Raw genomic sequence first — 24472 nt, forward strand, 5'->3', positions numbered from 1 at the left:
TTTGTATTTAAGGCTGCTTTCAGACTGTGCTAATTCTTGACCACAAATAAATACAGGACGAGAATCGGCCCCTACTCTGGCATCAGACTTACCCTTGGCTCCCAGAGCCATTGTCTGCATAGATGAAGGCACACTGAGCATTTCTGCACTGAAATGCATACTTACACATTTTGGTGCCAAAATCTGTGTTGTGTTCCTGCACACAGGAAACAGGCACAGGAAACGGCTGATGCCATTGTATGGGGCTGTGTTTATATGACAATCAGCCCAGTGTGGCAACAGCCCTAAAGGGGATGTATAGTCAAAATCATAATCCTCGTGTGTGTTATTTAGACCAAATTTAAATACATTTGTTATATAAACTCAAAAAAAATTCTCTACTGTTTTCTAATTAGAAGCCTTTGTGTTTGCATCTTATGCTATTCCCCTGAAATAAGCTCTGATCACAGCTCCTGGAAACCCACAGTGCCACGGGCCATTCTGATGTGAAAAAAGCAGAGGACTGCTCTGTACCAGGCTTGAAAAAAAAAAAAAAAGGCAAAAGCATGGACTGTCCTATACCAGACTTGAAAAGAAGAGCACAGGAGTTTGTTTACTGGATAGTCATTGGTCAGTCAGGATAAGGAAGTGAAACATGAGCAGAAAGTGAAACACACCCACTCCTCATTCAGCTGCAGACACTGAGGAATACAGAGCTCCACTTAGCTGTGTTTTAACTGCTTTGTCATCTGATTTATTTAGAACAGCATCTGTTATAGTGCTTTCCTATATTTAAACACTGAGTTAAGGTTTTGACTTTACATCCCCTTTAATATTTTCTGTCACATGCATATCAGATATTATCCACAAAGTAGCAGCTTTTAGCAACCAGTGCTGTCAGTGTTCAACAAAGATTTTCTTTTTGTTCTCTAAGCATGTAATTTCTATTTTATAGTTAGTTTCCTCTTTTGTATATTGATTTATTTTCTCTCTTTTAGCTTGGTTTTCCCTTTTTCCACCTTCTAAATCAGTAGACACTGTCCAACATTATAAGTAAAGACCCTGTGCGCAGCTACCAGTGGGAGGAATTGAAAGCACAACAGCTTGAATATTGGGCAAATCACTAATCTATATGTGTCCTTAATCCAAAATCAATTCATTTCTTTAGTCATCTATAAATCCCTTTAGTTCCCACAGCCCTAAAAATACAATACTTCACACAGCTTGACATTATTTCCAGCCTTTTCCTTTCAATTGCCGTAGCTCATTGAAGTAATATCTACAGAAATATTGCCAGAAAGATTCATAGCTACTTGTGCTTCCTATTGACTAGTCCAGTGCAATCATATGGTGGGGTCTCAGATATTTACATTAAAGGAAAACTATACCCCCAGAATGAATACTTAACCACCAGTTTATATTATGCTAAGTGACCTATTAAAGAATCTTGCTAAACTGCAATATATATATCCGTAAATATTGCCCTTTTACATCCTTTCTCTTGATCCACCATTTTGTAACAGTCTGTGTGCTCCCTCAGAGATCACCTGAGCTCTAACTGTAATAAGAAGAATAGTGGGAGTAAAAGACAGAACTTTGCCCATTAAGTGGCTGATGTGGCCTAGCATGTATGTGTTCTCTTGGTTTGTTTGTGTGCGCTGTGAATTGTATGATCCAAGGGGGGGTGACCTTTAATACTTTTAATGGCAATTATCTTTTACCCAATGGCACATTCTACTAGAAAAGTAGATTAAAAAATGGTTTATTTTGGTGAAGTAAGGTTTTGGGGTATAGTTTTCCTTAAAAATAATTTGAAACTTCATGACTGTTGACTTTCCTTTCTCACGTGTTGCATTGGTGCTTTGGCTATTCTTTGGAGTCAGGCTTCACTCTTAACCACTTTGCAGTTCTTTAATGATTGTGTCTTGATTACATAGGATTTATCAGCCTGAATACAGGCTTTAGGCATAAGCTGCACTGCTGTAAGGCCTCTTGACCTACAAATAAACACAGCAGTCCCTTTGCTGCGAACAGCCTTTTCATGTGCCCAGAACCACTGCGTCGTGCCAGGTGCTGCCACACATAATTGGTTTCACCACAGAAACTTGTGAATATGCATTTTGGCATTTATCCACAGGCCAAGAATCAGTCTTGTTTGGTGTAGCCTTAGCCCATTCATCGCTACTGGAGCAGGTGTGGGATTTTTGGATGGAGGTGCAGATGTGGACTTGCTCTAAATGCTTCTTTGAGGTTGCTGCATCTAATAGACTAAGGAACATCTGAACCTGTACTGATTTGGCAAAGTCATTTTGAAGTTGTATAGAAAACTAGAGGTAACTGTTTTTCATCCTTTTTCAGGCTTTGTGGCGAACGCTTCGCAATCCAGCAGACAGTATCTCCCACGTGGCCTACAGAGTCCTGGGGAAATTTGGAGGCAGTAACCGGAAGATGCTGAAAGAATCCCAAAAGCTTCAGTATATAGTTACTGAAATCCAAGGGCCCAGTATCACAGTGGAGTTTGCGGATTGCAAAGCCTCTATCCAGCTCCCAATGGAAAAGGTAAGACCTGTCTGTCTCATATATGAGAAAATAGGTAACCCTCGGCACCTCAGTTCATTGGTTGGCCAATAAGTATTGATGGACTCATTGGCACCTGAGTACAGCGTTCCCTTAATTATAATCAACATTGTCCACATTAGCTTATGCATTTGCCAATTCTTTTCATTCTAAACGCAGACGTCTTCCTACAAGATGGAAAACAAAAACAATAAAGTGCAGTAAGATTTCTTTCTGTTTCCCCTATGCAGGCTATTGAGACGGCCTTGGATTGCCTAAAAAGCGCAAACACTGAGCCCTATTACCGAAGGCAGGCCTGGGAAGTGATCAAATGTTTCCTGGTGGCAATGATGAACTTAGATGACAATAAACACGCCTTGTACCAACTGCTGGCACATCCCAAGTAAGGAAACCTTTGATAAATCTCTGTCCTGGAAGTACATTTTGTCATTTTGTGTTGATTATTGAAAGGCAGATTTAAAGGAGAAGTAAAGGTAAAAACTAAGTAAATACAGCCATAAGCACTCACAGAAACGCTGCACTGAGTCCTCTATCAAAAGAAACACAGGATTTTTTTCCTATGTTCTTCTTCTTCTGTTCATCTGAATGGGAGAAATATGGGGAGACTTAAAGCCACTATTGAGACAACTGAAGGTATGCCTGCAGCTTGAGATTAACTCTTTATTAGCCTTTCCTTATCCTTTAAAATTTCTGTTAATAAAGTGAATTCTGATATGTAGCCTTGTTGGTAAGTCTATTTGGCCAGCCATTTCTCACTGTAGGAGCGTCTGGCCTGCAGCTGTATTTCAGGCATATAATAGTTGTCTGGAAATTGTGGGACACCTTTGTTATGTTCATGCCTTTTTTTTAGTCATCACAGGTCACCTTGTAACCACTACTAGTTCTAGAATCTGTGCTGGTGAGCACTAGTAGTATGTCTAAGGTGGATTTTAGAAGCATCCCAATCATTTGAAAGACTTTCTGGCTTCTGCAAGTAGCTGTAATCGAGGGCACAGCAAAAGCCATGACTATTGACAAACATTTTTATAAATGCATAGGTTGCTATGGAAGGCTTGACATTGATTTTAATTCCTTATACTATGCAGAGTTGCTCTTTTATAATTCTTTCACAGGAAAAGGTAAATTTCAACACATTTCTGATTCCACCTGTCAGCCAAGAAAAAGAACATTATTCCTAATGGCTGGGGCTTTGCTAAGGACAGGCAGCGGTAACGGTGGAACCTGTACCCAGGGACCGTCTGAGCAAACATTGCCACCATCTGCTGCCTAAAATGAAACACTTCTTGCAGCCAGCTAAATGCGCTCATAAATCCCTTTATAATGGCCAATCTAAGGGAAAAAAAGCCGAAAAGGCATCAGTAAAATGTGTTTTTGTTTAGGAATTGATATCCCCTTGTGTATGTTCTGCTGTGGCATTAGTGGAGGTGGCTGATAAGTGACTGGCATTTTCCTATTATGTTCATCGCAGGGAATGTACTGCGGTATTTTTTTCTAAGTTATACTTCTGTTTTGTAATGGGATTTGTTTCAGGGGAGGAATTATAGAGAAAGAATGGTTTTGTTTTCTCCTGATCAAGTGGTGTGGAGATTTAATGAAGCAGTTATGTGTTTTCATTCTGAGTTAAGACTCTCTTTGGACAATGCTGTGCAGGGTGAATTTCTAGTTGCAATGCTTGTGGGTAATCGCCCATTATGTTGGCTGTTGCCCTGTTTGGAGTCAGATCTAGCACACACCCCCATGACTTATTTGCACTAAAGAATGCCAGGCATGATACACAACCACTATACTCTATACATCAAACCTACTCTCTTAGAAGGAAGGGCAAGGCTCAGTAGTGGGTACTTGGGTCCTTACATTTACACAGTCTGAAATGACTTTGTTTTTGCAAAGAATGGTGGAAAGACTTGTGTTTGAGATGGAGTTATGCGGAGCATTCTGCATGTTTTCTTGCCTACTTCCTGATTTTTTTAATCAAAATGTAGGCAAACTAGGTTTAAAGTTTTTAAACATCCTTCCTACATTAAAGGAGAAGGAAATGCAAAGTCACCTGGGGGTGCTTACCTTTTACCCCGGGCTGGTGCTCCTGTTAGGAGAAAACCGCATCAGCCCCTAGGGAACCTGGGGCCGCCACATGTGCAGTAGAGTGAAAAAGCCGACTTTTTTGTTAAAGTTCAGCTTTTCACTCTACTGTGCAGCCTCAAGCGCGCAGAGACAGAAGCAGGAAGAGGAGACGCTCGCTCACAGCTACCCTGGGCTGGTGCGGTTTTCTCCTAACAGGGGCACCAGCCCGGGGTACAAGGTAAGTGATTAAAGTCACTTGGGGGTGCCTAACATTTTGGCACCCCCAAGTGACTTAGCCTTTCCTTCTCCTTTATCAATCTTTTAACACACTTCTAACTGTTAAAGGAAACATATTGTATGAAAAACAAGGATAAGCCAGTTCATTATACTTTCTTTTAAATATAGAAGAAATGTGTTTTGGGTTGATTTATTGAGAAATTCTACAAATACCCTAATAGTCCCGCCCATCTGTTCTACTTCTGCCGCCTCCTTTTCCATGCTGTGCAAGGAAGCTGGGGGGCATTCAGCACACTGCACTGTAGGGTAGGAACCAATCAGCAGCTAGGCTGACCCGATAGGGAACTGAATCCTGTATTTGCTTGTGTAAATGCAGAGCTGTAATTGGCTATTCCCCTCTTAATGTCTGGCAGGGACCATTAGAACACGCCCACTCCACATCTTAAACATGGACAGGAACCATAGCAGATCTATAGGGAACTCCAATAAAGGGGCCATTTTTAAAGATAATGATCATTTTTAGCCCAGAGTAAAACCAACACCATGTATTATTTATTATTGCTTACAAGATTGGGGGGGGGGGGGTTGCTATGCTGTGTGTCTCACTGGGGGGTGCCTAACATTTTGCACCCTGAATTAAAATTGATTTTACATGTCCTTTAAAGAACCCTTGTTACATGGGGCAAATACTTAAATACTCCATTCAATAGAGATCCTCCCTGTTTGTCCGTACACTGCAAATACAAAATATTCTAGCATCATAAGACCTCTGACTTTAAAAGTTCCCTGTTCCATTGGGCCAGCCAGCTAATAGCTTGGGTTTCCCAGTGATAATAGTCTCCTTTTTCCCTTTGCAGTTTCACAGAGAAGTCAATCCCAAGTGTCATTATTTCACATCGATACAAAGCTCAGGATACCCCAGCTCGGAAAACTTTTGAGCAAGCGTTAACTGGAGCCTTCATGTCTGCTGTGATCAAGGACCTGCGCCCAAGTGCTCTCCCTTTTGTTGCCAGTTTGATTAGACATTACACCATGGTAGCTGTTGCGCAGCAGTGCGGTGAGCTTGTGTTCCTGGCTTTGGCTAACCATAAATTTCTTTTTAGATATTTGGCCCATAAGGCATTGCTAGGTTTTGCTACCCTTATAAATCTTATTTTTCTGTTTACTGCATTTTTTTGTGATTCATTTGTGTGATTATAATGTTTATACTATGATATAACCTTTTTGGCAGACTTATAAAATACATTATATTTATATTACCCTTTTACATTCAGGTAATAGTGTAGCACCCTCTATCATCTCCTCTCAGCAATGACTAATCTATATTATAAAAAGATTCACTATGGTTTACAACTTTCTTGGCTATTTCATGGGCATTTTCATGACTTTCAGTTCGATTTGCAGTGTTTTTGTGTACACGTGGGCTTGGGCCAATGATGATGGCTATAGCACCCAACATCCAATGTCACATGACACTTCAAAAGTTTATAGCTCTAAAATTTGTTTGTAAAACTGCTGAGAGGAACACTTTAGATATCTGAGTAATGAAAACATACAGAAATACAAGAAAACTAATTTTAATTAATGTATAGGTTTTCAGAAATTGAGTACAACAGTTAGACTAAAATCAGATTTTTTTTCCTCTTTTTGCCCCCAGGCCCTTTCCTTCTGCAGTGCTACCAGGTCGGAAACCAGCCAAGTACAGCCATGTTTCATAGTGAAGAAAATGGCTCCAAGGGAATGGACCCGCTGGTGCTCATTGACGCCATAGCAATATGCATGGCTTATGAGGAGAAGGAACTGTGCAAGATAGGAGAAGTGGCTTTGGCCGTGATATTTGATGTCGCCAGTATCATTCTAGGATCAAAGGAAAGGGTAATCCACCATTTGCATAAGATCAGTCAAAGGAACATGCCTTTAGAATTAATATCTATAGTACTTATCATTAAATGAGCCTCTTTGACAGCTAGCGTTATTATTTGGAGATCTAACCCATTAGCCATTAATGCCTGAATCAAAATGTACCATAAACTGTCTTTAATTTTATTTTTTAGGCCTGCCAGCTACCTCTGTTCTCCTACATTGTGGAACGACTTTGTGCATGCTGCTACGAGCAGGCTTGGTATGCAAAGCTAGGTGGCGTGGTTTCTATTAAGTTCCTAATGGAACGCCTTCCCCTCATTTGGGTTCTTCAGAATCAGCAAACTTTTCTCAAGGCCTTGCTTTTCGTCATGATGGACTTGACTGGTGAGGTAGGTAGTGGGCATCACATAGTGTCATTCCTGCTCAGTGAGAGCCTAGTGATCTCTGTTTATGGGTACAGCATGTCTTAAACAGCATGTTGTGATATATTACTGAATCTAACTATATTATTATAGGTTTCTAATGGAGCAGTGGCAATGGCCAAGACGACCCTGGAGCAACTTTTGATCCGCTGTGCAACCCCACTTAAGGATGAGGAGAAAACTGAGGAGATAGAGAATGCCCACAAGAAATCCTTCCACCTCGTAACGCATGATTTGGTTCGGGAAGTGACTTCTCCAAACCCCACTGTGAGAAAGCAAGCTATGCACTCACTGCAAGTCCTGGCACAGGTGACTGGAAAAGGTGTCACCATGATCATGGAGCCTCATAAAGAGGTAAGATGGTGTGTGGTTGGACTTTTGTGCCCATGTGGTTTGTTTGTTCATTGAATGAGCCTACATTCATTTCAATGACTTCTGTATCCAGGTCTTGCAGGACATGGTTCCGCCAAAGAAGCATTTGCTCCGTCATCAGCCAGCAAATGCCCAGATTGGTCTCATGGAAGGTAACACCTTCTGCACAACGCTTCAGCCCAGACTGTTCACGATGGACCTCAATGTTGTTGAACACAAAGTCTTCTATTCAGAGGTATTTCTGCCCATTTCTTATGTATGTATGTATGTAAAGCAGTTATCTCTGGGCTTGTGACCTTATGCAGCCTCAGCCTCAGTATTTCTACAACAGCAGCAGTGAGGATTACAGTGACTGAATAGATTAGAATTTGTAAGAACCAACATTTTTTTCAACAACTGTAACTTTTGTTTTGATTTATATATAACTCTGTACAGTTTTTATTTTTTGTTACCACCATTTGGGAAAAATCTGTTTTTATAATGTTTGCTCCAGCACACTTCTTGGCAGAAGTAGCTAACAGTTACTGTGGCTTGTTAAAAATACAAAATATTAATAAGCATTGGAACAGTTGTTTCCTCACCTTCCTGGGCAACGCAGAAGTCTCCCACTTCGGGGCAGAAGAGTTTAAGAAAATAGGCTCTCTATGGAGTCGAATCCCTTTGCATTTCATCCTATCTACCTATAGATACAGGAGATACTTATAGTACTTGAGAGGAAAACCAAGCAGTGACATGTCTAAACAATGCATTCATTTCATGAATCCAAGAGAGTGTTCTTCAATATTAAGTGATTTATTAGCCGTTGGAAAGACTGTTTAATTAGCCTGTCTCCATTACTATTGTAAAGCTTCCATGGCTCAAAGTAGAAATGCAACAGTAGAGAAGAATGTGCCGGAACCTTCCTCTAAAGGTGGCCTTACACCATAAGGAGTTGCCAGTAACACTGTGTGGATTGACACAACCCGCAGGTTTTCCATTAGGCAGGTTAGGGTTGAAATTTGTCTGTCTTGGAACCCATTGTGCATGCAGAAGTAGCTTATAGAGCAGAAAGACTTGGGTGTGGGTCCTAAAGTGGCAACATTTTGCCAGTTATGGTTGGGTTGTGCAGGTTGAGTTTTACCCAACTCCCACATCACTAGTTGCTGACCAGACAAACTTACTGATAAAGGTACTGGCAGGACAGAGGGCACCACTCAACCAGGTGGACTTTAAAGGAAATGTAAACTTTAAAATTATGATTTGTCCATAAATGAAAATAACCATTTGAAGCAATATCGTCTAGTTAAAGCTAGGGAAACTTCCTGCAAACCTGCCTGATTGATTTTCTGACTGATGTCGGATGAAAAATGGCTAGATGTATGATAATTTGGTGCCCACTAACCTTACGATAATTCAAACTGGGCCCCACTTACTCTAGCAGGCTGTCAAAAATTACATGATAGACAGGGAAACAAAAAGGAGAGGGTCTGAGATCATATCACTGACTCCAGCAACCAGATAAAGAGAGAAGAATAAGGAATCATTTAAATTCCAATGTTAAACACATCTGTTCTTTGGAAGTGCCTAGAAAATATTGCCTTTGGCTTCCCATTCAGTCTGCTAGCAGGGAGAATATTCATTTGTCCCTCTGTTCTTATGTCTCCCAGCTCTTAAACCTGTGCGAGGCAGAAGATGCCACACTCATGAAGCTCCCTTGTTACAAAAGCCTTTCTTCTTTGGTACCGCTGAGGATCGCAGCTCTGAGTAAGTGCCCAGCATCAATTCCCATGGAAGGATAGTATCTGAACCCTGAATTCCATGCATCACTAGTATCTATGTACTGCACTGTTTTTCTTTTTTAAATACAGATGCCCTAGCAGCTTGCAACTACTTACCGCAGTCCAGAGAGAAAATCATTGCTGCCTTATTTAAAGCGCTCAATTCAACCAACAATGAGTTGCAGGAGGCTGGAGAAGCATGTATGCGCAAGGTGAGGATATATTATCTAATTGTTCCCTAGTCTGCGGTACCTTGCAATATGCCTTATTATGAGGAATGCTTGCTAGGGATTCTGGGAACGGTAGTTAAAGGAGTTATTCACCTTCGAGTTAACTTGCAGTGATATTCTGAGACAATTTGCAATTGGGTCTTAATTTTGTTTGTTTTCTTAAATTATTTTACTTTTTATTTAGATGCTTTCCAGTTTGGCATTTCAGCAGTAATCTGTTTGCTTGGGTTCAAACTACCTTAGTAACCAAACAGTTGTTTAAATGAGCGACTGGTATATGGCTGCTGAGGTCCGTGACCCCACCCCCCATTTGAAGAGTCCGAAGAAGGGAAATAAAAAAGTAATGCAGACCCACTGAAAAGATGCTTAGAATTGGCCATTCTATAACATAATTAAGTTAACTAGGAACTACCCCTTGAGCCACATTTTTCACTCTCCTGGGCAGAGGTTTTTTATAATCTTTGATTTATTACTTAGGTAGCCAATTACCAGAATGATTGGCAACTGGATGTTCCTTGTAGCCTAGTTATGCATATTACTGATCTGTCATTGCTCGATTGAACTCTTGCAGTTTTTGGAAGGAGCTACCATAGAGGTTGACCAAATCCACACCCACATGCGGCCTCTCTTAATGATGCTGGGAGATTACCGCAGTCTGACTCTGAATGTTGTGAATAGGCTGACCTCCGTCACCCGGCTGTTCCCAAACTCCTTCAATGATAAATTCTGCGATCAGATGATGGTAAGCGATGACAGTCAACTTAATATCCTGTAAAACATCCTTATAAATGGTGCTTTGTGGTGTCATTATGTATAATTGGTGCTTAGTGATGTCATTTTTGTCACATGACTTGCAGAAACTTGTGTTTTTTGATTAATGTACCCCCATTGTAAAATATGAGGATATTTAATGTCACCTTGGAGTTTCATGACCTGTAGAAAAGCACAACTTATAATATCCTTATATTTTACAATAGGTGGTACATACATTCTTGGGAACTGAGCCATTGGCCACCAATTAACTTTTTGCTGTCATTGTTCTGCCTGTTAGTGGCTGGCCAAAAGCAAACCTCTGATTTGTGCTCAGTGTTGGGAAATGACCCTGATCCTTGCCAGTAATGCTGAATATTGTAGAGAGAGAGAGAGAGAGATGGATGTAGTTGGAGCTTGTGATTGGCAGATGGATACACAGACAGACAAGAGATGGCTGGTGTGCAGTTTGTTTGCCCTAACCTAAAGTTATGCTCTTTTTCCTTCCCAGCAACACCTGCGCAAGTGGATGGAAGTGGTGGTTATGACACACAAAGGAGGCCAGAGGAGCGAGGGAAATGTAAGTTGAAATCCTGTCACTGAACTTTGTGCTGCTTGATCCTCCCCTCCCCTTCATTATACACACTGGAGAGATTGGCCTGATTTATATTCCAATTAATAAGGGTTTATTGTTTCTACTAATAAAACACGTTCTCTTGAGAGATGCAGTTTTATTTTGCTACTAATGAAAGGAAGCGTAACAGTTGGATCATAATTTTCACAGGGAGACCACTTCATAAACATTAGTGAGCTATGGAAGCTGCATTATTAATGGAATTAACTTGCCAACATTGTGTTTTCACAGCAAAGCCTTTATACCTGATTACTCTAGGAAATAGTAGCAATTTGACTATAAAGGATAATAAGCGTATGGGGCATGTTGGGCATGTCAAAAATGGCTTCTTAGGGGAAAACTGTTCTAAGCCTCTTAAAATTAGGCTCATCCTCTGTTAAACCAATTACATGGCTTAGACCCAACAAACTTGCATTTTAAATAAATAAAGAGAGATGGTGGAAAGGCTGGTGTTTATTTAGAGAGTGATTTTACCATGACAGATATTTTGCATGCTCAGAAATCTCAGCTCCCTGTCATATAGCCCAGGAGCCACATTACTACCATACACTCCTCCTGAATAGGTTGATATTTACCCCTAAATAACGGAGAACATTTGTAATATGTCAGATAAGAGAATTGTGTACAAATTGAACCTTAACCCGCACACCCTTAGCTCTCCAAAAAAAACACTCGCCGCCCGGTGCACAATGCCCAGGGGGATCGGCACCCCCTCCACAGACTCCAAACAAATAGCAGTGGCACTCAAGAGCTTCGAGTGCCACTGCTATTTGTTTGGAGATAAGAGAATTGTAACATACAGGATGGGCAGGGGGTGAGCTTTCAGATAATGCAAGTCCCAGGTATTTATACCTGTTGAGCCTTAACCTGCAGCTAATCACCCTTGTAGCAACCCACCCACCAGTTACATAACTTGCTTTGACAATCCCATAAGGCCTATCCTTTAAATTGCTCGTCCCTTTCCATTCCTTCCTTCATTAGCCTTTACAATACTAGGTATCCTTTTAATTACTGGTTACCCTATGGCAGTAATCTGCAACCCATGACTCCCTATTTGTTGCCAAGCTTCACTTTGCTGAATCCCAACAGCAGCCGATGAGACTTAGAGCTGTGCAATACCTGGAGAGCAAGAAGGCTAAAGTCATTGCTCTAAATTTGCCCATACACTGAAAGATATGCATGCTTGGCGTGGTCACTAACACTAAATGAGTGAATCTTTCCCCAATATGCCTACTTTGAGGTGGGTGGTATTGGATTGATCGGATCATCGAATCACAGTGACAGGATGTTGGTGGTCAGGGGAGGACTATTTTAATGAGCTGATGGGCTCCTTGCACCAACAGGATTTTTAATCCTGCCTGTCTGAGGGCCCCATACGTGGGCCAATAAGCTGCTGACTTCATCCATCAGCGGCTTTTATCAGCCCCTGTATGGCCACCTTAGGGCTGTGCAACTTTATACACGCCTCTCATTCAAGGGCCAGATTATAATATCATGAAGAGGTTACACAAAAATGTCTAGAGAGACCTTAAGCCGTCTCGGGGGCCATAAATCTCTTTTGTAAGGCCACAACTCTCCCAGGGACCTCCAGCAGGACAACCGCTCTCTGTGGGATCTAGTCAGTGACTGCTGCTGTTATGACTTCTGATTTTTGCAAAAATATTTGCATCTTAAAAAACCGGTGTAGGGCTGCTGGGGCCTTAATGTTTGTGCTGCTGCGTTACATCGGGGTCTCTATAATGGGGTTCTTACCCAGCTGCCAGTGGGCACCCACTATTCCATGGGAGAAAGGCATTAGGCCTTGGTTTTACAGTGCAATGTTACAACATTTAATGCTGAATGTCAAGAGTCTGAAATCCATTTTATTTGTATATTTCCTTATTGCATTCATCAGTGGCTGTTTGTCTGTCTTTATCCCATTGCAGTTCCTTATCCGTGCTTGCAGAATATGTAACTTGTATATAAATGTTTAAGAACATGTGTCATATATGTATGTTATTTCTTTCATAAGAAATGTTTTTCTCGTTCCCTTGGGTGCTATTAGTAACTGATGGCTCTTATGTTTTTTTTTGCGTATGTGTGCGCACTGATTTTCTTTTTTAAAGGCGGAAATAATGTCCATAATTTGGCTGATGTTATTTTGCCCATTTTGGCTGAATCTAGCCCAAAGACCAAAATCTAGTTGTCATGTGACTGGTTTGGAATTCTAAAAACAGCTAAATTTACATTGCAAAAGCTGCAACTTTGTTTTAAGGTGGCCATTCATTGGCTGATAAAAGCTGCTGACGGACTAAATCAGCAGCTTATTGGTCGGTGTATGGAGCCCTCAGGTAGGCCAACCCAAACAAAATCTGGCTGATAATCAGATGTTCTATTGTGGCAAGGAGCACATCCTGTCAATGTTATTCGATTGTTTGGCCCCCTGGCCAAATGGTCATATCTATCAGATATCACCTACCTCAAGGTGGGCATTTTGATGATAGATCGACAAATCAGCAGACCTCTTAGTGTATAGCCACCTTTACTGAAATGTCCTTTTAATATTTAAAGCTCATTTCAGAAAATGCTTTCTGGAACACTAGAACATCCATATTTATATATCTGATAACTACGATTCTTTGTCCTTTTCACTGTTAAGTATCTCAGTATCATTGTTACCCATTCTTCCTGCAGGGGGAGCTCCAGCACAGCAAATACTGTTTTATGCCTCATGTGGCCCAAAATAACATATATCATGTTATCCGCCTCAGAGGCATTTGCCTTAGGCTTGCCTCAAATAATAGATGTACAGATGTTGAAATCTCATCATTATCTCTGCCCCACTGAGTTTAGATTTCTGTTGCATAGGTTTCCAAAAGGGGCTTCCAGTTGTGCCATTTTCTGTGGTTGAGCGGAAGCTCATGGCGCTGTGATTTGCTTGGGAGTTGTAGTTTAGCACTAGATAAGGAGCCCCAGGCTTAATGTCCCTGAATCCAATGATAATAACCAGTCTTGTACTCCTCAGATTTTGCATTGCCTAGGCATGGATTCACAAAATACGTCTGCCCCCCCCCCCCCCCCCCCCAAATTGGGAGAGACAATGGCAGGGTGGCTTTTAATACAAATTTTCCTATTTGAAACCTAGTATTAAATAAAAGGGGGGACCTACACAAAAGTAGAGCCATAAGACTAGAGCGTGGAAAAGGGAATGTACAATCACTGGGGGTTGCCAAAATGTCAGGCACCCCCCAGTGACTTTAATCACTTACCTGATACCCTGGGCTAGAGCTCCTGTTAGGAGAAAACTACACCAGCCCGGGGCTGGTAACACAAGATAAAAATATACTGTTGCCCTGCACTGGTAAAAATGTCCGCTTCAGAAAACCTGCTATAGTTTATATAAATAAACTTCTGTGTATCCATTGGGGCAGCACTTCAAGTTGAAATAGGACTGAATGGCACAGGTGACATAGCAAATAACAGGTCCCACCAATTATATATATATATAATGCATAAAGTATTCCCCTGGTTTTATATTTTCCTGGGTTTTACACCATTTGTTTTTCTGGTCCCCTGACTGTAATTCAAAAACCAAATAATAAAAAATGAAGACCAACTGCATATTTTCTTAGAATGCCACTCTGTGTGTCATACTAAAAGTTCATTTTAAGGCAAAAAAGCCTTGTTTTCCCCTGTTTGTATGTTCACAGGCATTGGCTCATACCCAGACACTCATATAATAAATAGCATAGAAAAAGGTCTGTCCCCTCTTGTCCCATGAATCATTTAAATTGTATGGCTAGAATTAATCTCTAAACTACCTGAAGTGTCAGAATCGCTATAAGTTTGCACTGTTTCACTAATGTATCACTAGTGCCACTATATGTTTGCATGGATGTTAGTCATGTGGTCCTCTTACCGTGGCTCTAACTGGTCGATAAAGACTAAAGGTAGGAATGTATTCACCTATACGTATCACTTTTACCCTTCCACAACCGGAATGCTGACAATTCCCTCTCTTTGGTCTAGCCTGCCGTGGAAGGGGTAGAGGTGAGATCTGGAGATGTTGAGAAGATGTTGTTCTGGTGTCTTATTTTATGTCTCTCTCTGCTCCTACTTAGAAGGTGTAATGTGTTGTGCAAAAGGTCCTCGTGCTTCAAGTGCTGTGTACAGTCATTCAGTGTTTGTTGTTTGTTAGCTGTTGTATTAACCAAGGTTGCATGGCTTATGTATACTACTGAGTCTGACTACTACGAGCAACTTCAAGTTGGATGCAGCTGGGAGTTGTAGATCCACAGCAGAGGGCGGCACACTGCTCATCAATTTGTTTTTTTCTTTTTGAGTCCTATATTAAGCTAAGCTACACACATATCTGCTATACAAATTATTTTCTTTGTAATCCCCCCAATCCAATACTACCCCGTTCCTGACATAAATGGAAACATTTTTTTGCACTACTCCAGCTTCAGAGGAAAGTTGGCCCGTGTAATTTCAGATCTGCATTTTTCAGTCTTTGGCTTTGGGAAATGTATTTCATGTATTGTAAATCCAGATAATATTCCGCTTTCTCAGTAGCAAAGCTGTTTTATAAAAAAAAAAACAATTCCAGCCTGTGTAGCAGGGAAGCAATCTGACTTACGCTATTTGCTACAGGGAAACTCAAGCACTTTCAGATGGAAATGTCTGGAACGAAAACGCATGCCACATTCTGGCTTTTTCTGTCATTTCTATTGTTTCCTTGCCTCTTTTTATACCATAGAATTTTGGGGTTTATAGTTCAACAACAACAATACACCTAGCACCAAGATATTTGTAAGAACTGTACCTTTGTATTCACAGACTGGCTACACACAATGTATCACCTCACTGCCTATAGCCTTTGTATTTTACTATAATGCTATTGAAGAAGACTGTAGGGTGTGTGACAACATTGGAGGGCATGGCTGACTAAAACAGAACAAGTTAGAGATTCCCACATTTAGTATTAGCAGGGACATACCTGTAAGTTTGTCCCTCATCTATTTAGAAAGAGGTACCTGCCTGGCTCACATTTGACCTGCATTAAAGTAAAGTCTTGTTAGGCTGCTACAGCAATATCTTCACATAACTTTTGTATATACAAGGCAAATGGAAAAAGGCAAATATTCAGCTTTCAATATTTCCATTTGGCAAATACATTTGAAGTAATACAAATATTAAGGTATTCTTTCCCTAAAAACAACATCTGAAAAAAGCAAGTTTAGCCATTAAAGGAAAAGAAGGTGTTGCAGCTATGCCCCAGTGCATTAATCTGCAGCAGCCAATGAATATTTAGCTTTGTGCATTTTAGAGTAGGTAGAAAAATGCTTGCTTAATTGCTATTAGTTACTGCAGCCAGCCACTAATGCAACTATGCCACGTTCAAGCTTAGGCTACCAATATATATTTTGTTGTTGTATATTTCGAAAGTATTCATGGTTCCCATGTTTTATAACATGAGGGTAACAACCTGGTCTCTCTCTCTGTATCCAATAGGAAATGAAAATTTGCTCTGCCATTATAAATCTGTTCCATCTGATTCCTGCGGCTCCTCAAACGCTGGTGAAGCCATTGCTGGAAGTCGTTATGAAAACAGAGCGTGCCATGTTAATTGAGGTACATAGGCTTACACTAGCAAAGATCTCATTGTGACTAAAGGTAGCCATACACCTTCAGAGCCACTTGTTTGGCGATGTCACCAAGCGAGCGGATCTTCTCCTGATATCCCCCACCCACGGGTGGGCGACATCGGGAGAATCCGGGCTAATTTGGTTGTTTGGCCCTGGGGTATGGGCCACGGGTATGGGCATAGTCGGTTCGGGGACCGCATCAAGGAGCCGATGCGATCCCCGACCCAACTAAAATTTTAAACCTGCCCGATCGAGATTTGGGCGATTTTAGGCCAGATATCGACCGGGCAGGCTTGTTGTTAATGCCCCTACACGAGCCGATTAGCTGCCGAATCGGTCTAAGGGACCGATATCGGCCCGTGTATGGCCACCTTTATTGTAAATGTACAGCTCATGTAAATACACAATCCCTTTATTTCACAGGCTGGAAGTCCATTCAGAGAGCCACTGATTAAGTTTCTAACACGCCATCCCTCTCAGACTGTGGAGCTCTTTATGATGGAAGCTACCTTGAATGACCCACAGTGGAGCCGTATGTTTATGGTAATATAGGACATGCCCATCATTGCATTGCATTATATTTGTTTGCTATACATAAACCAATACTTCCTGCTAAATCAGCCTATTTGACAGCTTTCTGGCTTCAAATGAGGCCAGAATTGTACCCTCCTTGATCAATATTTGATATCAACACTGGCTAGAAAATCTTAGATCTTGGCATGTATGGCCAGCATAAGTCTTAACTTTTCATGATTTTTTTTCCTTATCCATGCATTTTTTTTCACTCTCAGAGCTTTTTGAAACATAAGGATGCCAAACCTTTACGGGATGTGCTGGCCGCTAACCCAAACCGCTTTATCACCCTGTTACTGCCTGGTGTGACTCAAACTACTGTGAGACCAGGATCCCCTAGCACAAGTACCACCACCATGAGACTCGATCTGCAGTTCCAGGCTATCAAGGTATGGCTCGTGTTTTTGAACCCAGGTCTACTGAACATTTGCTTTTCAAAAGTTGGAGCTTGGACATTTACCATAACCCACATCCCATAACCCACAAATAATGGTGTTCAGTTGTGCAGCTACCTTTCATTTATCCTTTGCTTTGTAGATTATCAGCATTATAGTTAAGAATGATGAAAACTGGTTGGCAAACCAGCACTCACTTGTAAGCCACTTACGCCGTGTGTGGGTGAGTGAAGCGTTCCAAGAGCGCCATCGCAAGGAAAACATGGTGGCAACGAACTGGAAAGAACCTAAGCTGTTGGCTTTCTGCCTCCTAAACTACTGCAAGTAAGGAATCCATATTACCTGATGAGCTTTACATGACTGGTTGTATTGTGCTTCCTCTATAACACGCATTCTCTTATAGGCGCAATTTTGGGGACATTGAATTGCTGTTTCAGTTACTCCGTGCCTTTACTGGCCGCTTCCTCTGTAACATGACTTTCCTGAAGGAGTACATGGAGGAGGAGATCCCCAAGACTTACAGCATTGCTCAGAAAAGGGCCCTCTTTTTCCGCTTTGTCGAATTCAGCGATCCCAACTTTGGAGATGAGCTTAAAGCCAAGGTGAGTTTAAGAGCACAGAGATTGGTAGTCTGGTCTGCAGGCAAATAGCCCACAGGGACAATGGTTGGGGACAACAGTGGCTGCACCAGTGTTCAGATGTTTGTGAGGATGGTCTTTATTCACAAATCCATTCCATTCCATTTCCTGCGACAGTGGCTTGTCCTAAGTCCTTTAGAATTGAAATCTCTATACTATAGTTTGCCAGAGGCGTAACTTGTCATTCTAGTGGTAGATTTCCAGTATCAAATACCTGCTCTTTGGTAGCTGTTGCCTTTTGTATATATTGTATAATGTAGTGTACAGTAGTTTTTCTGCTTGTGTTCCAATTAAGCTGATATGATGCCTCTATGGATCCAGCACTCTGTGGCTGGTTCTGTGGTGCAGACTTGTCAGTAATGTCTCTTATTATTCTTTTTCAGGTCCTGCAGCATATTCTGAACCCAGCATTTTTGTACAGCTTTGAGAAAAATGAAGGGGAGCAGCTTTTGGGACCCCCAAACCCTGAAGGAGATAATCAGGAAAGCATCACCAGTGTTTTTATCACCAAGGTAAAAATGAGGTTTGCCTGTAATTAAGATGATGCTACTGGGCTGATTATTAAATTTGGATGCCAATTGCATTATTTTCAGAGCTGACTTTTACTAATAATCTAAATTATTTACTTATTATATTGTTACATTTATTTTCTAAACATACAGTATATTGTGAGTCAGTCCTTAAGCTCAATAACTGACAGCAGCACAGAGCATGTGCAGTGAATCAGCAGAAAAGTTGGGGAGCTACTGGGGCATCTTTCAAGGCAGTGGTTGCCTTGGGCTGGTACAGAAGCCCAAAACATAATGTACAACTTCTTTTGTGCCCTACTTCAGTAGCGTTAGTTCTCCTTTAACTCCAGTAATAGACTGGGAAAAAATAATCTACAGCCATTGCATCCTTTGTTTATGGTGCTTTGCTAGCACAAGTAGTATGACAACACTGGTGTGTAACCATAGCAGAGTCTCTTACCTTGCACCCTTCTGTCCTTTGCTAGGTGCTTGACCCAGAGAAACAGACAGACATGCTGGACTCACTTCGAATTTATCTCTTGCAATTTGCCACTCTCCTGGTGGAACACGCACCGCATCACATTCATGACAACAACAAAAACCGCAACAGCAAACTGAGGCGCCTCATGACATTTGCCTGGCCATGTCTCCTGTCCAAAGCCTGTGTAGACCCTGCTTGCAAGTACAGCGGCCACCTGCTACTGGCTCACATTATCGCCAAGTTTGCCATACACAAGAAGATTGTGTTGCAGGTAGAGTATGGCTCCTGTTGGATGGAACCTCTCCTTTCTTTACACCTAATATAATGTAATATAATATTAAATTATATTTAATATTTGCTCCTTTTTCTCTAATACAAATAGATAAAACTTGTCCGGTTTCTCTGTATTTGTCATACTAAAGCTGGATTACCACATTGAATACCTTGATGTTTATACACTAAGGTTCTGTCTCGTAGGTATTTCACAGCCTCCTGAAAGCTCACGCTATGGAAGCACGGGTTATCGTTCGCCAAGCAATGGCTATTCTGACTCCAGCCGTGCCAGCTAGAATGGAGGATGGCCACCAAATGCTGACACATTGGACCAGGAAAATAATTGTTGAGGAAGGCCACACCGTTCCTCAACTGGTGCACATTCTGCATTTAATTGTGCAGCATTTCAAGGTAGGGTCACAAGTTTCCTGTTTCACTTGTTTCCATTGTAAGGTACTTGGCATCTCTTTTTTGTAAGGGGCTGTTTACCTTTAAATTAAATTGTAGTGTGATGAATAGAGTGCTGTTTTGAGACAACTAGCAGATGGTTTTCATCCTTTTTTATTTGGAGTTTTTGATTTATTTAGCAGCTCTACAGTTTTGGAATTTTAGGTGCTATCTTGTTGCTGGGGTCCAATTTAACCTAGCAACCACACAGCGGCTTAAAAGAGATATTAGACTATGAATTGACAAAGGCCTAAATAGGATAGGTAATAAAAAGCAACAATAATAACAAGATTGTAGCCCCACAGAGCAATAGGTTTTTTTTTTTTTTTAATGCTGGGGATATCATTTGGAAGCTGGAAAAAGTCAGAAGAGAAAGACAAATAATTCAAAAACTATACCAAATAGAAATGCTGACTAATTTAAAACTTGCTAAGAATAGGCAATTCTATATCATATTTTAAGTTAACCTAAAAAAGAACCTCCTATTCAATAGAATCTCTTATGGGGGCAATAAGCATGTAATCTATACACTAGTATATTTCAGTGAGGGACTTACTACTTACACAGACACATCTTGTGAAGCGTTATATACCTTATTGACCCTTGCATGAACAGAACTGTGCTACTGTTAAAATGGGATGTTAATTCCATTCCCAGTTGTTCAGCAAGGGCAGAGGAACAGTATATATATCTTGAACAAGGTTTCCATTGTTACTCTCTCTATTCTCAAGCCACCTGAAATTGTTGTTGTGGTTGCGAGTATTTCTAATCCGATTTGGGAACACGGGAAGAACAGTGGGGGGTATAAAGAACCCTCTCTACAGAGCAGGGCACAGAAACACAGCTGGAATAGAGGCTTGGCTTGATTATTCCTCCAGCGCCAGGTAATTTGTTGTATTTTTCTGTTCTAACCTGGACTTGCGATTTTATTTCCCGTCTTAAGGTTTACTATCCAGTGCGCCACAACCTGGTTCAGCATATGGTAAGCGCCATGCAGCGGCTTGGATTTACCCCAAGCGTCACTATTGAGCAGAGGAAATTGGCAGTTGACCTTGCAGAAGTGGTTATCAAATGGGAATTGCAGCGTATTAAAGACCAGGTAAAAATACTTTATTTTTAAGATCCCTGCTGTATAGATTATGTTTTCTAATATAAACTCATAATAAAGTAACCATTGCACTTAATGGTAACAGTAAGGGTTACTCGGGTAATGGAGCCCTAAGCCTGTTTCTTGAGTTTTTTTAGAAAGATAACCCATCCGTCTACTTAATCAGTAGTTTATAACAGGTATAGGACACATTATCCAGAAACCCGTTATCCAGAAAGTTCCAAATTGCAGGAAGGCCATCTCCCGTAGACTCCATGTTAGTCAAATAATTCATATTTTTTTTTACAAATGATTTCCTTTTTCTCTGTAATAATAAAACCGTACCTTGTACTTGATCCCAACTAAGATAATTAATCCTTATTAAAGGAAAAACAATCCTATTGGGTTTATTTAATGCTGAAATTATTGGAGCTTTAAAGCCGTACTACAGTGTTAAATGAGTATTGTATCCCTTTGTTTTCTTTGGCTAACTGATGGGTCTCCTATCCTTTTGGGCTCCAGTATCAGAGCATTTATTAAGGCAGCCCTAATTTTGTGTGTATACAGCATACCTATTCACATATTTGCATTCATACATCTGATAGGGAGTCCCCCAGATGTACGCAGTTTAGCTGCAGTATACTTTGTTTAGACATGTAAAGCCCATGGGGTGACATGGATCCTTTGAAGCCAATAGAGTAAAATATACCCTGTGTAAATGCTGCCTTCTTCCTTTAGCCGGATTCTGACCTGGATCCAAACGGCAGCGGGGAAGGTGGGAGCTCTGCTACAGGTGGTGTGAAAAGGGGCCTCGCTGTGGATGCCAGCCAGGAGGTGAAGCGTTTCAGGACAGCCACTGGAGGAATAAGTACCGTAGGCATCTTTTTGTGTTTTTATTCTCTGTCTTTCATATAGGTGGTCAATATGTATATGTGTGTGTGTGTATATTTATATAACAATATTGGAGTGTTATTTGTTTCCCCTTATATCTCACATTTCAACTCCTCTAATTCCTTCTGATACAGGTTTTTGGACGCAGCCAGTCACTCCCAGGCCCAGACGCTGCTCTTTCCAAGGCCATTGAAAAGCAGCACACAGACACAGTGGTCAATTTCCTGATTAGGATAGCATGTCAGGTACTGAAATCCCTGAAGTAATCCAATGGAACACACTACTTTGCATATGCCTGAGGCAGCACGTAGGGAAAAAAGGCAGTTGTACCCTTGCATTTTCATGCTAGATTGTGCTATTCCAGGGAAGTATACTGCCATACTTCGATAATATCTCTTTATGCAGGCTATGAGAACACAATCGAGACCATGGAGTAGTTTAATTTGCAGCAATGCATGTATAAACCATATTTCATCCGTTTTCATTGGTCAGTTTCAGAGTGCCACTTTAATAGTTGGGCCACAGACCATATTAGTTTATTGGTAGTTGTTAGGGCATTATATCACAACAGGATGGCTATGGGATATAATAAGATTGTGGGCAGCCTGTGTGAGACAAAACGCCTGTGTGCCTGTGATAGACCATAACTTTATAAGGAAGGTATCACCTTGGAATAATAGATTTTAGCTTTCCCCATAAATTCATATTGTACAACATGGCAGCTTTAGTATGTGTTATAGGCAGAACAGGTCCTTGGAGGCAGGCCTAAATGGTCATATGCCATGAGCCCTAAATTCCAAGAGAAATGAGTAACGCCACCTTTATAGAAGCTAGGAGAGAAGGGCTAAAAGGAAAATATTTTCATTAGGGCTAAGATTTTCCATGCTGTGGCCCAGTTATCCTTAAACATGTTTTTAGAAGGGGTTTAGTAAAAGGCATAGATGGGCATGCTGTGGGTCATAAAACTCTCTTGGAGGACCCCATGCAGCCCGCAAGCACCCAGTTGGGATAGCACTGCATTAGATCTATCTGAAGGGAAAAAACTAAAAGTGACAGTGCTGTGGAACTTTACATAGAGAAATCATTTTCCTATCTGTCTCACTTGTGTCTCTGTGCGGAGGACTTGCACTAACCCACTGGCTGGGTGCGTAAGCATTTACACACCAACTGCTCAATGTACTTCTCTTCTTTCCATCACTGGGAATAGTGTTGGCACTGAGTGATTCCTCTTCATTTATTTCTTAAAGCAAGTGACATGTTACATATTTAATTTCTTTTACTTTATTGATGAAGTTTCAAAAGCAGAGAGTGCATCTGATTAATACATGAATACAAGTTCTGTGTAATAAAAAGGGAAAGAGAACTGGGTTTATATAGTACAATATTACAAAGTTACAAAAGTTAATTAAAGGGCATCTAAAGGCTAAGAGGGCAAGTGCTTGTTTGATACCATACCTATTATCCGGAAACCCATTATCAAGAAAGTTCCGCATAATGGAGAGGCCATTTCCCATAGACTCCATTTTAATCAATTCACATTTTTTAAAAATGATTTCCTTTTTCTCTGTAATAATAAAACAGAACCTTGCACTTGATCCCAACTAAGCTATAATTAATCCTTATTGGAGGTAAAACAATCCTATTGGGTTTAATTGATTGATGCAGCTAGCAACAAATTTGTACCCTTGGTGCCATTTGTACAGGTGAACGACAATTCAAACACTGCCGGCTCTCCGGGAGAACTGCTCTCTCGTCGCTGTGTCAACCTTCTGAAGACGGCTCTTCGTCCTGACATGTGGCCCAAATCGGAGCTGAAACTGCAATGGTTTGATAAGCTTCTCATGACTGTGGTGAGTGTACTCGCTCTGCAGAACCTGCCGGAGTGTGGGAGAACCTATTCACTGTCCTTTGATCGAGGATGTAAAAATGAATTGCTTCACTGTAACCTTGTAGCTGCCAGAGTGCTCTCCAACATAATGCCCTGCAAGGCTTTAGATCTCATTATTTTTACAAATGTTTTAGACCAGGTGTCCTCAACCTTTTTTACCCATGAGCCACATTCAAATGTAAAAAGAGTTGGGGAGCAAGAGAAGGGGGTTCTGTTTGTCAAAGGTCAGCAATACTTTTACGGACACTCTCCTGTTGATCTTAAACTGTATGCTTTCTTCAGAAGCTCTATTACAGCTCACATAAACTGGCTACAAAGTAGCCACAGGGCTGCCGTTCCAATATTCCTGTAAGACCCAAATTTGACCAGCAGGTAACAGATAAGCTGTTTGGTATGTAATGAATTTTAGCACTGCAGTGGAGATGACACATGGGCCAAATCTTTTATCATTCAAATTCTGCTAGTTTGGTCTGCAATTAGTACCTGGGGCAATTTTACCTATATTACCTATTATCACTATAACAGTGTTCCCCAACCAGTGGCTCGGGGGCAACATGTTGCTCTCCAACCACTTTGAAGGTTGCTCCCAGTGGCCCCAAAGCAGGTGCTTATTTTTTTAATTTCATCTACAAAACTGCCTACAACCAGTATTAGCCCAGTGGTAGAGAGACCTTTGTTTGACTTTAGGTCCCCTTAAAATGTACTCTAACCTTTAGTGCATGGAAATAACCTCCCCCTTTTTTAATAGTATCAATTGATGCTCACTTTTACCCCTCTCAGC

The 24472-nt window shown here is 41.0% G+C and overlaps 1 protein-coding gene across 3 annotated transcripts in view; it reads left to right on the top strand.

Annotated features, from left to right (window-relative positions):
- Positions 1 to 24472, top strand: part of trrap (transformation/transcription domain-associated protein) — a 109584-nt gene that overhangs the window by 18534 nt on the left and 66578 nt on the right. For all 3 annotated transcript variants that reach the window (XM_012970817.3, XM_002931947.5, XM_012970818.3), the window contains exons 21-43: positions 2338 to 2538; positions 2787 to 2938; positions 5712 to 5911; positions 6512 to 6729; positions 6909 to 7106; positions 7233 to 7493; positions 7585 to 7746; positions 9158 to 9254; positions 9359 to 9480; positions 10070 to 10240; positions 10760 to 10828; positions 16376 to 16495; positions 16933 to 17052; positions 17301 to 17471; positions 17620 to 17801; positions 17881 to 18079; positions 18499 to 18627; positions 19110 to 19376; positions 19583 to 19789; positions 20769 to 20924; positions 21651 to 21785; positions 21938 to 22048; positions 23507 to 23653. In XM_012970817.3, coding sequence (XP_012826271.1) covers positions 2338 to 2538; positions 2787 to 2938; positions 5712 to 5911; positions 6512 to 6729; positions 6909 to 7106; positions 7233 to 7493; positions 7585 to 7746; positions 9158 to 9254; positions 9359 to 9480; positions 10070 to 10240; positions 10760 to 10828; positions 16376 to 16495; positions 16933 to 17052; positions 17301 to 17471; positions 17620 to 17801; positions 17881 to 18079; positions 18499 to 18627; positions 19110 to 19376; positions 19583 to 19789; positions 20769 to 20924; positions 21651 to 21785; positions 21938 to 22048; positions 23507 to 23653 — 3795 coding nt within the window. The remainder of the gene's footprint in view (positions 1 to 2337; positions 2539 to 2786; positions 2939 to 5711; positions 5912 to 6511; positions 6730 to 6908; positions 7107 to 7232; positions 7494 to 7584; positions 7747 to 9157; positions 9255 to 9358; positions 9481 to 10069; positions 10241 to 10759; positions 10829 to 16375; positions 16496 to 16932; positions 17053 to 17300; positions 17472 to 17619; positions 17802 to 17880; positions 18080 to 18498; positions 18628 to 19109; positions 19377 to 19582; positions 19790 to 20768; positions 20925 to 21650; positions 21786 to 21937; positions 22049 to 23506; positions 23654 to 24472) is intronic.

Source organism: Xenopus tropicalis, chromosome 9 (genome assembly GCF_000004195.4).
Source record: "Xenopus tropicalis strain Nigerian chromosome 9, UCB_Xtro_10.0, whole genome shotgun sequence".
Lineage (NCBI taxonomy): Eukaryota > Metazoa > Chordata > Amphibia > Anura > Pipidae > Xenopus > Xenopus tropicalis.